Consider the following 14356-nt stretch of genomic DNA (forward strand, 5'->3'; position numbering starts at 1 on the left):
CCTTGTGTCTGTCATGTGATTTTACCTGTCTACATTAATTATGTGACCACTACTTGTCCATACTGATCATGTGACTATTTACCCACATTTAAAGGAAGCAGCCCTGATGACGGCCTTAATGGCTAAAACGCATGGTCATTTTTTTAACTATGACTAACTATGACATGAAGTATTAAAGGCTTTTTAAATTTATCATCTTCTTAAGTGCCTCAGTATCACTCTCATGCCTCATCCTCAATAACCCTATACTCTCTCACTATACTGTCAACCACTGGCAGCCTATGATAAAATGATGTATGATACCAGCGTATATGATTTGTGATGTAGATCAACTTCTGAGGCCAGTGCACTCTGTTAGCAGGTTAAATAACACAACTAAAAACCGTTGTGTCCTTTTAGGACTGTTGTGTATGCAGAGTTTACTCTATTACTAAATGATGGGATAAGTCCAAAGCTGCTACAATATTTTCAATTTAGTGTGACTCCCACCCTACTTGACCCTACACACTATTATAAACCAATAAACCACAGACAAACTAAAGAAAGACTGTATAGTTCATGTCTCTCTCTGATTCTTGTGCTGCAGATGAGCTAAATGACATATTATTTTAATCGGTTTGTAACACTGCTGCAGTGTAGAAACATCTTCATCTTCACAAGAATGCAAGAAGCTCCTTTCAGCTGATTCGTGATAAGAGCTTATTAACACATTTATTGAGACTACATTGTCTCATGTCCAGACTCAAAACCAAAGTTTAGCCTGTAGCTCCCTTCAGTGTTCAAATGAAATATTACACCATGCCGCTGACCGGCAAGGAGCAGAATGCAGTATAATTTAGAGCAGTTCCCTAGAAAATTCGCTGTCAGGATTTGAGCTTCATTACGAGTGCAATCCCTGATCTTTGACATACAATTGGCTTATTTTCAGAACCCTGCATGTATGGAAACAAAGCAGTTTAAAAAGTCTCAGTTCTTTTGACGAATCAGGGATTACAAAATCCCTCTTGTTTCAGATAAGGCAGATGCTGCAGAGTACTAATGAGTACAATGAGAGTTTTCATTTCGGAATGAACTCTGCCTTAAAGTGGGCTGTCTTCATTTCTTGTCCAGCTTTGTTAATGAACACCAATGGGACATAACTGTGATGATGCAGGGGCAGGGAGAGAGTTATCCAACTGACCTGGGAAAAATGCTAACAACCTCTGCTCTGGATTTGTTTTATCCTATCGGTTTGGAGAGCTTACTCGCTGTGTATGTATGGACCTGATTGCTTTGGTGTCTGTAACAGCGGTCTAATTCCCGATCGTGGTTGATGTGGTACGAGACGACCAGGGGAGAGACAGGCATGTTGATGAAAGAGTAAAGGAGACGGAGAGAAATCATGATGAGAGACTGCAGCATTATGAATATTTCAATCTATCTCTCAGCACCCAGCAGCGCTCTCATTACAGATCACTTTTACCAGTTGCAACCTGCTGAGCTCTTTCATTCACATGTGTATTTGTGCGTTTTTCTATATGCACTTTTCTGTCATTGTAGTAGATTTATTTTAGAGTAAAAGTGCCCTGAGGCTGGAGCAAACAGTGCTACAATTATAGTTGCTGCTACATGAAGAGGCAAAACAGAACAAATGCAGATGCAGAATACAATAATGTTGCTTTGTATATTTGATAAAGCACATAGTTGGTGTATTCTATAAACAAGCTGTACTTTAGCTTTCTGGAAATCTACCACATTTAGTAGCTCTCATCACTGGCAGAGCACTGGTCGGGGAGGTAACAGCTTTATTTTTGGTTACGTGGTCGGAGCCACAGATGCAGCATCTTTAGCTGGAGGTAAGGACAATGAAACATCACTCAACTTAGTGTCTGCGATGTTACTAGGCAACATCCAACCAATAAATCAATCGTTATTAACATCTTCAGTTATACACATACAGTTAGTGCAGTTTAACGTGCTTTACTGTATGTGTAGATGACTTTAATCCCATTATTGAAATAACAGCAGAGGATAAAAGGCTAAAATAAATGAAAATTTAAAAAAATGAAAGCTGAATTAAGGGACGATGTACATTAATATTCCAACCAGTTTTCCAAAACAGTGTCAGAACCAGTTTTACCTGGAAAGTAAAATCCAACACACAGTACAATGAGTATGACATGGTGGTTTGCTCCTTATGTCAGCAATAAAGCTATATATATATATATATATATATATATATATATATATATATGTGTGTGTGTGTGTGTGTGTGTGTGTGTATATATATATATATTATACATATATTATATATATACATATATATATATAAGACAACATTTACCTTGCTATCATGTGTTTTTAACAATATATCTTCACATCTAGCAGTTAAACAGTAATGTCAAGGGTGGTTCAAGTGGGGGGGGGGGGAGGTAGCTATCCAGTGTCACCTTAATGTGCTGATTCATCCAATATTTCCGAGCACTGAAATATCAGATATATATGTCACTGAGCTCATGAAATGAAAGGACTCTTATGGCCCACTAAAGGAGCTCAAGGCTTAACCTGACTTATATTATGATATGTACTATTGTTATTGTCACATGTTGTTGCTGCGTGAGGGTATTACACCGTTTTTTCCTGCAGTATATCACCAGAACTCCTATACTGAATAGAGGTTGGAATAGGATATTCATAAATATTCAATATTCATTCATCAATATTCCCAGGATGTGTGCAGAAACATGTTGTAAAAATGTCAGGTCAAATTTTGAAATGAAATATGTAACATCTAAATGCATCCTTCCTGTTGATGTATTTGCACTTAGCATGGTGTAAAGGCATTAAATATTGCTGGTGATAACTGGGATATGATTGCCTTCAGGCCTTCCTTGGAGGTCAGCGTTGGGTTAAATTCAGAAAAATACTTTTTTGTCCTGTGATGCTTGAAAAATAGCCTTTAATATTGTAATTCCAGCCCACAATGCAGAGAGGGAATATGAGGGCACTATAGCTGCCTACATATCCATCTAGATTACACTTTTCATCTGAATGAATCTGGGTACCTCAAATTAAATCAGCTTGCATATATTTATTTATGTGTGCATTCGTTTGGATATTTTTTTTCTTAACCCTGTTTGTGTTTGAATGAATGAATCAGGAGGAGTGTTTAGAGCAATCCATCACATTTCCCTGCATCTACTAGTCCCCCATCTACTAGTCATGAATACACAATCTCTCTCTCTCTCTCGTTTCTTTCTGTTAGTCTCTCGCCCCGTTCTCCTAACTCCATTTGCGCTAATATTTACTGTATGTCAGAAAGATAAACTTGGGTATTTGAAAGCTTTCAAGAGCTAACAAATAGATCTCAACATAAAAAACCCCACCCACTCCATCTCAGACTGTCATAGCAGACAACACAGTTGAAATTGTTAATATCTTCAAACACCTGGGCACAATAATTGATGACAAACTGAAAGGGGAGGATAATACCATCCACTCCAGAGCACAACAAAGACTGTTTTTACTGGGAAAGCTTAACGGTTATGACTCATTTTTATAGATCTTTATTGAATTCATTTGAACTTTTGTCCCGATCTGCTGGTTTGGGAACCTTAAGGTGCAAAGTAACACAAAGCTACAGAGAGTGGTGAACACCTGCTCTAAGATCACAAGGGCGTTCCAGCTCAGTCTATCTGCTCTGTACAACAGACACGTGGTCAGAAAGGCCACCTCCATCCTGGCCTCCTTGCACTAGAAGTTCCACCTTCTGCCCTCTAGGCGGAGGTATAGGGTCCCTAGGCTCAGGAGCTCCAGAGCTCAAGGATCCCTCTTTCCTAAGGAGCTGCCATTAACCATAAACTATTGGCGGCCTTTTATTGTTGCACTTTGCACATTCCACCACCTTCACTTTTTTTACTCATTGCATGTTGTAAACTTGAGGCTTACTTTTACTTGTTGTTGATAGTGTTTTTGTTGTTTCTATATGTTGTCCCCATGTTATTTATGCTGCACCAGAATTACCCTCCGGGGACAATAATGATTTATTGAATTGAATTGAATTGAATAAAGTGCCTGGAAGCTGGGAGAATATATGAGATAATGTAGATTTGAAAGAGAGAAAATAAAAGCAATTCCTCAAGCCTGAAGTCTTAGACAGAAAAAAAATATGATGCTGGTAAGTTTGAAGTCTTCCCTGATGAGAATCGAATTTCTGAGTTATCATTATCATTTCCCACTGAAATGCAGATCACTGCAGTGTTACATAAAACCTTATAGTAGATCACTGCGCAAAAATCCTCTCCCAGAGTACCAACTTACACCAATTTACAAAATTTAATATTCTGTAATGTGTTCTCGGCACAGCTACAGAAAAGAAAAGGTGAGATTTTGACATGTAAATTACACTTGGTGGTCCAAGCCATTGTACTATCCTGTAATCACATTAGGATGGGCAGTCAATCATTGACCATTGGAGGAAAAAACTCCACAGATCAAAACATGGCACCGTACACCACCTGCCTCTCAAAGTTGACTAGACAGAGGAAATGAATACAGAAAGAGATAAAGGCACGGGAGAGAAAGAGAATGATTGACGAGATGTGTTATCTGTTTGCTTTTGCAAAAGGAAACACAATAGCAGCTCAAGGGTTGATGCTGGTTTTTAAGCCGCCGCCTGTATGTGTGTGTGAAGATAGGGCTCTGTGATAATAAATTTATCCACAGGCTAGACTCACTTTCATTTGAAAGAGAGCAAAGGGCATGTTATTCTAGTTGCCTGTCTCTGCGTGACCTGCTGTGAGTTATAGGAAAGATTCTGAGTAATGGTGGGATTTAGTAACACTTTGATCGTTTAGTTCTCTTTTAATTGGTGTTGACAGCATGAGAGAGCTACAGTCCACACTTTATTTCTTTCTGTAAACAGGCTCACATGGTGAAAATATAAAATAGCAGTAGTTATTTGGTGTACATCAAAAAAAAAAAAAAAAAAAATCAAACAAAAGCTGAGAAAGTGCATTTATATTATATAACTTATGCTGTAATGCATAGCAACTTACAATCAGTGCAACAATAGAAAGTGTTTCAATTTAGAGAAATAACAAGAAGTCAAAGCTAGAGATAGAGTGCCCTGAGAAGTGTGGTCTTATAGAGCACATTCTGTTACGTTATCAGGCAGACGCTCTCTGTCCTGGCCCTGGGACATATCGTTCTCGTTAGACTCGTACTGAGATTTCTGCCCCCTCCATGGGCAGAAAGGGATGTAACGAACCCAGGATTGAGATGAGAGGTAAGAAGTGATGCCAAAGGGAAGGTCGTATACATCTTCAGCTCTCAAGACGCTGCTAGAGTTTTCAAGATGCACTTTGTCGAAGGCTAACAGGCCACGCTCACGTTTAGTGCCTATAACAGTGATATTAGAAAGAGCTTTAGAAGAGAGGAGTAAAACACACCTTTCTATATATTAACATGTAACTTACATAATGATAAAAGTATTCTGAGGAACAATAAAGCAGAAACAAATGGTATACCAATAACCTGCTACAGCTACCATGTGCATTGTATTTTGATATTTAACCTCTCACGTGAGCTTACCAGGAATTGTGTTGTCAAGGAAGAAGCCAAGGAACCCTCCAACAAACATATGAGTGGTCAACAATATCTGCAACACTTGGTCCAGCTCTGTCACACCTGAGCCATAGACAAGAGAGGGGGGGGGGGGGAAGTGGATATTAGATAGATATTGATCCTGCTGTCTAATATCAGCTCATAAGAGGGAATGCAAGCGTTACGTATCACAGTGCAGTTTTCAAAAATGAAAAACTGAATACTTTCATATCAGCAAAAGGTAGTTTCCTTTCTTGTGTGTCCATCATACCTGTCACTAAGTAATCAGGATTCTTCATGATCCAGTTTGGAATGACGAGTGCAGAAAACATGGAGAAACCAAAAACAAAGATATTCCTGGAGGAATTCATATCTGTTGACTACAAAATGAGATGTCAAAATTCTGAGGAGTAACACCGCTAAGAGCGACACTGTACATCTGTCGGACTTTTAAAACTTTACTTCTGCTGTGTACCTGCAAATTGGAAATTCCGGCGGCGGTAATGACTCCAAACATGATCAGAAACATCCCTCCAATCACAGGGGTGGGGATGGTTGAGAAGATGGCTCCAATTTTACCCAGCATCCCCATCAAAATCATAAAAACTCCACTTAGTAGAATCACTGTTCGACTACCCACCTGTTGTCACACAAACACCATATTGTGTAATTTTAGAATCACAATAAAAGTACTTTGTGCATAATATTAAAATCATATCAATATCATTTATCAGTGAAATGGATGTTAAATACTGGAGTAAGGACATTTAGTTATACATTACCTTAGTTATACCTAGGGCGGCTACATTTTCACTATATGAGGTAGTGCCATTGCCGGTGCCAAAGGCCCCTGCCAACACACAGCCGATCCCTTCGATACCAATTCCTCGGTTGATGGCGTGCTTTGGGGGAGGAGGGGCCCCTGACAGCCTGGCACATGCATAGTAGTCGCCCACAGACTCTGCCATGGAGCATATTATTCCAGCCATAATGCCAAACACACATGCCAGGCTCACAGTTGGCATACCCCACTGACCTGAATGTGAAGTCAATATGATCATAATTCAATAGTCTATAAAAAACATCTAAGTACTTTCAGCAGTGTTCAAAATGTTCTCCCCTCTTGCTTTCATGTATCTTCCTGTCGGTAGTGATATGACTTTTGACTGATGTATTAAACATAAGAGAATAATAATAATAAGGAATTAAAGAACAACAGGTGTGTTGACAGTATTCATGTGAACTTACCTGGATAAGGAAGTGTGAACCAGGGAGCCCGACTCACCACATCTCCCTTCACATCAGTACGAGCCAGGTGGCCATACTCAGCTGGATCAAATGGTAGGACATCATAGATGGTGAGGAGGTAGCACACTAACCATGAGACCGATATGCCCAGCAGAATCTAATCAATATCTAATGTTAGTATCAGTGTCAATATTTACTTGTTACCATGAAATAATTCAAATATGGAGTATAACTTAAATTTATATGTAATTTCCATGAATAACACAGAGTATTTAGTCTAAAACAGGACTAACATGCATTAATGTAGCTTTCAATATCTAAGTGGAGTGTATTATAAAGAGTTCCAGTGGACATACAGGCATTATCTGGAAGATAAAGATTTTTGAGGTGTGCAGTTTCTTGTCTTTGCTGTATGCAGGAACAGGGATTGGTATGTGTCGGAGGTACTGTGAGAACAGGATGATCAGCACTGTGGTCCTGTGAGTATCAGAAGATCTGTCAGTAGCATACTGATACGTGAATTAGAGAAAGACTTGAAACAAAAGACCAGTAAAAACAGTTGAAAAACTGGCTTGTTATGCTAAATTTCAACAGAGCTTACAGACTACAGCTATAAAAGGCAGAATTTAGTAATGAATGCAATATCAGACTTTGACTTCTTGAAGAACAAGGTCAGTACAATACTGCTGGTTCACACAGTAAAAACATTTCACTTCCAGCTGGGCAAAGAGGCATTCACCATTGTCATTTGGTGTAGAGCAGGTGGACCCAAATGCAGAGACCAGAAGCAGGACTGCTGCTCAAATAAACCGTCTTTATTTGAGCAGAGCAGGATGAGCAGAGCAGGATGAGTGGAGCAGAACGAACAGAGCAGGATGAGTGGAGCAGGATGAGTGGAGCAGGATGAGTGGAGCAGGATGAACGGAGCAGGATGAACGGAGCAGGATGAGCAGAGCAGGATGAACGGAGCAGGAGGAGTGGAGCAGGATGAGTGGAGCAGAACGAACAGAGCAGGATGAGCAGAGCAGGATGAACGGAGCAGGATGAACAGAGCAGGATGAGCAGAGCAGGATGAACGGAGCAGGATGAACAGAGCAGGATGAGTGGAGCAGAACAGAATCCCAGAACAGAACAGCGCAAACCTACAGGACAGACTTAACATAACAGACGACTCGACAAAGACTGAACTGAAAACTGGACTTAAAATACATAGGGTCTGATTACAAACTGAACACAGTTGAGTGAAACAAGACACGCAACAAAGGCGGGAAAACACAGGAAGTAAAGGTAAACACAAACAGAATGTCCTGGCAGGATGTGACAACCATGACAGTGAGTGGTTACGTACATAGCAGAGATGCCCCAGTGACTGCCAGCCTTGACTCCGGCTGAATCATACAGTGACAGGCCTATGAGAGAGATCGTGGGGGCAATGGTTAAAGGGCCAATGAAGCGCATGAGGAAGCCGATGAGGCCAGAGAATCCAACCAGGACCTGGAGGAGAGATGCCACCATGATAGAGCCCTGCAGCTGTGGACAGGAACACAATAACCAAGATCATTAACATTAATGTCACCACTCTGTCTTTGGCTGAGTGATAGACAACAAACCAACATGATTGGCTACTTCCCGGAGCAGAAACCACTTGAGATCCCTGAATTAATCATGAGCTCCACAAAAGTGCTATTATATTTTCTTTTCCCCCTGACTTCATTGGTATACTTTTATCAAAAGCTGTAAATGCAGTGTTTGTGTTGGCTCACTGTTGTCATGCGGGTCTGCCACACCTCTATGAAGAGAGGCGAGGAGGTGTTGACCAGACTGGCGTTCTGGGTCCAAGCTGGGCACTTCCACTCTGGCGAGGACAGCATGGCCATGGCAGGTGTCACTAGGGCAAATGTGCCGCCCTGTAGTATGGGAAGCCTATATAGTGTGACAGAAAGATAAAATAACCCTGTCAGACAAAAAAGACAAACCATTTCATGAAAATTTTGGCTATCCAAAACAAAGCCACTAAAGGATACACTGTCTTGTGATGCATAAGACTGCACAGAACAGTATGCAAGGTTAGCTGGTATTTGATCGACATTTTTGTTTTTGTTTTTATTTGTATTAAATTTCACAATTCAACTAAATTAAGTTTCCTGTAAAACCTGTAAATTAGGTTTCAGGACACAAAACAGTAACTGTTAGCCAAAATTATATGTGCAAGAGCTAAATGTGGCTGTTAGTGTCCTTATTCTTCTACAAGGTAAAAATATAAACAGTAGAATTATGTATCAAACAGTATCCAAAGAAAGAGACAAATCAATTAGTTCCAGTTAACTAAATATTGTAATAAGATTTTGCAGACTTAGCGACTTTAGTGCATGCAAAACGAGCTAACATACACGCTGCCCTGACATCTCCTCAGAGTGGCTAACGCCTTAGCAAACACTTGCCTATTTACACATCCAGCGGATATAGAACAACATTAGCATTCTGTTAGAGTTGTATTTCTGTTTACCAGACAAATGTAAACCCATATATTCTCTCTCCTTTAAACTGTATTTCAGTCTCAACCAACTCTTGAGAAACATATCTTGGCCATTAGCTGATTATTTTTATAATTATCTTTACTAGTCGTTAATATCACTCGCTATCAGTTAGATTAGTTGTTTTTTTCAAGAAGTTAATTATTATATTACAACAGCATTAGGAACAGCAATAGAGCATTACAATTATACTACACATATAAATATCTTTATTGCCCATGTAATGAAATTAATCTTTGTTTTTCATGTATCATCAACCTAATCTGAGATAACCTTTGATAACACACTAAAGTACTATAACTGTCACTGAAGGGTTTGTGGAATGTGTAAGACAAAAGATATCTTGGTCCTTGGGAGTGTCAGCAGAGGATTTGCTAATTGTTAACTGTTTTGAAAGGCCAAGGCTAAAATGGTGTAGCAACATTGCCACAGTACCTTAGATAGAAGCAAAACCAGATAAAGATGTTTACAGGAAGAAGCAGCCTTGACGAGTGAGAAGAGTGTTGACAGTTTTTCATCTGTGTGCGTACTACAATCTAACTTTGAGCTCTGACCATTAATAAATTTGTCTCATTTCACTTTGTCAGAGTGAAATTGTAAAATTGCCACAACACAATCTATAATGCAGAAAGACCTTAGAAATTAAATTAAATTAAATTAAATTAAATTAAATTAAATTAAATTAAATTAAATTAAATTAAATTAAATTAAATTAAACAGCAACCACAAACAATAAGTACATGAGAACATAAACATATAAATGGGTAAATAGTTTTCAGGGGTCAATAAATCAAGTTTCCACTTAAAGTTAAATAAATAACTGAAATGAATTGTTGTAGCACAAATCATTTCATTTTGAGACCCTCTCTATCATTGAGTGCTAAGCAAGCAGCATGTGGGTTTATCGGATGTTTTTTGGTGAACACAGAGCGGTGAGACTGAATCATACAGGGACTATAAAGTTGGGCAATAATTCAGTACTGTGAGCAAACTCTCCCATTACACCTAGTCATTTACTGTAATTCACTATTACTATGATAACATTGTTTTAGTGAAACTTTTACAATTTCACGATTCAGGAGTTAGATAGTAAAAGTATAGTGACTGTACCACTAACCAACTGATAAAGAGTCTCAATTTGAGTCTGACCAAATGTACTATGAAAGCATGATTCATCATAACAATACTGCCATACAGGATGGTGAATGGTGGATTGAACTCGGAGCATCAGTCTAACCTGACACCGAATGTGACCTGCAGAACTGTGCACAGACCAGCGACGAAGAATATGGTGTTAATGAGGTAACTCTGAGTCAGGCTGTCGTGCTGCAGACACAGCCCCTCCGCTAAAATGAGAGGGATGGCGATAATCCCACCGAATGCTGTCAAGTAATGCTGCAGAGGAGAGAGGAGAGATGATGACAGTGAAGAATTGATGGTGTGGATAACAACACAACATTTCAGGAATGCTGGACTATTCTGTATATATGGTATGTCATCTCCCCTCTTTGGGTTGATATAAAGCAAAGAAGGATTACATTTAGAATTGTTGAAAAAACAATATATACTATTGCCATGTTACAACCATTATATACATTTAACATTTCATCAGTCACAACAACCAGGAAACTGACATTCAAAGAGATCTTGCCTCAAATATAAAAACCAGTCAATAAAATCTAAATAATACTCAGGTCTAAACACACCCACCTGAATTGCCAGGAAAATACAAAGGTACCAGGGAGGAACATCAGTTACACAATAGGTTGGTTTATTTCTGTCTTCCTCCACTTCACAGGTGCCTCCATGAGTTTTAACCACATTTTCCCCAGGTTGATCAGTAACTTGTTCATTCGGCTGCTGACAAATGCAGATAAAAAAAAACCATATAAATTCACAGATAGAGACAAAGACACACTAATGTAATAACTTGTTCTCATATTATTTTTAATACAAGTTCACATCTACAGTGAATGTAAGTTTAATAGTATGTTATTCTACACATTTTTAGACACAATGCATTATTAAGAGTATTGGTTTTAAATATGGAAAGCCACTATGTAAAGCAAATAAATGGAAAAACATAAAGCTTTGCCACTCTGATTAAAACATGTAACATATTTTGAGCTGCTGTGTGAGCTTAAAAAAAATTTCAGGTTGAAATTTTCAACCTCAAGTACTCCCACTTGTCCAAACCTTTAGATTGATCAGAACTCAATGTAGTGCAGTCCTTACTATTTAACACAATATGAAATTAAAAGCAAAGTGATGCTGACTGTGTTAAAAAAGAATATCTTTATATGCCCATATATGTTATAGCTGACATGAATAAGTCATTGTACTCACCTCAAAAGCAAGATTGTCAAGGCCATTCATTTCCTTTACTGGATCCATTACAACTCCAGTATGAATAAAAAATTGGAGACACTTGAAAATAATGAGCAAAACGGACAACTGGGCAGGCAGAAAGAAAAGGAGCTTCACCATCTAGTGCGCCTACATCTTTACATGGTCAGTCTTTGTTATCATTTTACAGCTGCTTTAATCTCAGAACAAAGCTCAGCCACCTAATTAATGAGTTACACATACCTTATATGTTGTTCACTCTTTTGGACACACACAATTTGGACTTTCCTGTTAGGGAGGGACTCACAATTTATTTGAGCAATTGTTATTACATGTTTCATGGCCACTTATCGGTTCTCATAGAAGAGAGAAGATTAAGTTCTTTGACGCACTTTAAACACAGAGTATTTATATTTGATAAAAACATATAGTCATCCTAAGCAATACTCACAAGTCGGTAAGGATAGATAGATAAATAGGTGGGTGGTTGGATACATAGTTTTCTTAATGGGTGCAAGTTTGGAAAAGTCTTCTCCTTCTCAAGAGCAAGCTGCGTACTTTTAAAAATGTTCTCCACTTATGTTGAGAAAAGGAATTCTCTAAACCAAACGCCTTGGAGAGAACGTTGACAGTTTCAGCTTAATTAGGTTTTTGATCATGGTGTGTGCATTTAGTGCTTACCTCAAAGTCTCACAATCAGTTGACACGACAAAATTGGGATGATAATTAGATTTAGATTAGAAGAGATTTAGGCCTTCAAAGAGAGGACGCTTCCCTCACTCAGAGGGGGGGAGAGAGAGTGTGGAGAGTTGATATGATCTCTTTTTGTGATGCTGACAAATGTGTTAAGGCAAGCGGAGCACAGCATCTTGGGAGACTGTCATATGCAAACACATTATGATGAGGCTCTCCAGTGTTTTTGCAGAAAGGATCTTAATTATGGGACAGCCACAGGGTCAATTGTAATGCTTCCCCTCCTCATCACTTGACTTCAGAGTGGTGTTTGATGTCAGGTCATAGTAACCCAGACTTAGTTGGTCCCCTAAGGCTCATGTCAGTAGAATCCATCAAGAGGATGTACGCGCTCTCTCCCCATTTCTCACTGAATTGAATTAATGACACCAGTAGAAACAGTGACACAAAATAAAACTGGGTCAAACTGACACAATTATTGTCTAAAACAAACTAAGGAGAAACTCAGTGAAAGGGGACATGGAGGGACAATCAACAGCAACACAAGCAAGCACTTTGCACTGAGACATTCTTTATTTTTATAATGATAACGCTGATATGTACTGGTTTATTTGCAAAGTGCGGCTGGGCTCAGCACTTAGGGAGCAATTTATATTCTAAAGACTGCTCTTTGCAGAACACCAAACTTTAATGTCATTGACTGCGATGTAGCACATCATTAACTCCCTGCGACATTTTTCACTGATAATGCAGCTTTATCATTTACTTATAAACAGACAGGTAAATTATTCATGGCATGAGTTCAGTCAAGGAATCCACCCAATTTGTGGGGAAAGAGTGTAAAAAGTGGTATGAGTTCTTACTCAGCTCTCTGCTCATTAAAACAAAGAAGTGTTCTCCTTAATGAGTTATTTTGTATGTATTTAGGTGAGAATCATCTCTTAGGTAATTGCTCCTGCTCTTGCAATTTGCGCATGAATAAAAAACGGCTACAAGTGACACAGTGATTATAAAACCAATGATTCTCCCTCAGGGAATATCACACATGAACAGCGGCGCTGCACCAAACAAACCCCCATTATCCTGCCCTGAATGATTTTTCATTATTTAATGTATGCCAGGCTGCGGTGATGCTGCCACTTTACATATGCATTTTGGTCAACAGTAGTATGACTAAGATTCATGTTGCAAATCTGCACATAAATTTGCAAAGCAGTACATGCTGATTTTGACACATTCTGACAGGAAAAGGTAGGATACAGAATATGTAAACACAGGGTTTGAAAGCAGCAAAGAACATTCAGTCAGCAGATGTCACAGCACATAAAGTATTTGTTCATCCAGCAACAAGCCATTGTTGCTCAGCAGAGCCTGAGGGAACAAGTAGTAAAAGACTCCACATCTCTTTGGAAGCTCTTTGTGGCAACACATGGCACTACGGCTACAGTATACTGTGTGTATCTTTTCATCCTGAGGACACAAGCAGATCCAAACTTTTATATGAAGAAAATATTACTGTGAGGAATTGGAAACACTAATACAATTTTTTTTGGTCAAAGTATGTAGTGCAGTATGTCCTGAAACCATATTAAAACAACATATAAACTATTTATTTCCATTAAACAGCTCAAACGTTAAGATGTATGAGAGCAAACCTTTTAAGCCTGGTCTTGCACAGTTGAAATAGCCCAATACGGAGGTTACTGTGTTGGTATTGTTACAAACCTGGCTCAGGGCTTGCAGCAAATGAGAGTCCACACACTTATGAACAGTGCAAAAAGATATTCATTTAACTAAGCATCACAATTCATACTAAAATATGGGAACGTTAGGCATCAGTGGTGTAAAGTGTGTGCGTGGATGCATGAAATGTTGGCTGTAAAAGTAAAGGAACATAAGTTCAAAGCAAACTAATCTAAAGTGAAAGCCATGAGGACGGTGTGCTGCTGTTC

The 14356-nt window shown here is 38.9% G+C and overlaps 1 protein-coding gene across 2 annotated transcripts; it reads right to left on the minus strand.

The window, feature by feature from the left end:
• Positions 1–3529: 3529 nt before the first annotated feature.
• LOC137169622 (solute carrier family 23 member 1-like) lies at positions 3530–11843 on the minus strand. 2 transcript variants are annotated; one of them, XM_067572896.1, is made up of 12 exons: positions 11712–11843; positions 11076–11222; positions 10603–10760; positions 8595–8754; positions 8180–8361; positions 7188–7308; positions 6832–6988; positions 6366–6619; positions 6059–6223; positions 5855–5963; positions 5572–5667; positions 3530–5379 (listed from the first exon to the last, which is right to left on the minus strand). In XM_067572896.1, exons 1-12 carry the CDS (start codon positions 11757–11759, stop codon positions 5123–5125), a joined length of 1854 nt encoding a protein of 617 aa, XP_067428997.1. In that variant the 5' UTR covers positions 11760–11843; the 3' UTR covers positions 3530–5122. The 2 variants fall into 2 exon arrangements, with proteins under 2 accessions (XP_067428997.1, XP_067428996.1); XM_067572895.1 differs by having other exon boundaries at positions 11076–11225.
• Between the last annotated feature and the right edge of the window lie 2513 nt (positions 11844–14356).

The sequence above is a fragment of the Thunnus thynnus genome, chromosome 18 (assembly GCF_963924715.1).
Source record: "Thunnus thynnus chromosome 18, fThuThy2.1, whole genome shotgun sequence".
Classification (NCBI taxonomy): Eukaryota; Metazoa; Chordata; class Actinopteri; order Scombriformes; family Scombridae; genus Thunnus; species Thunnus thynnus.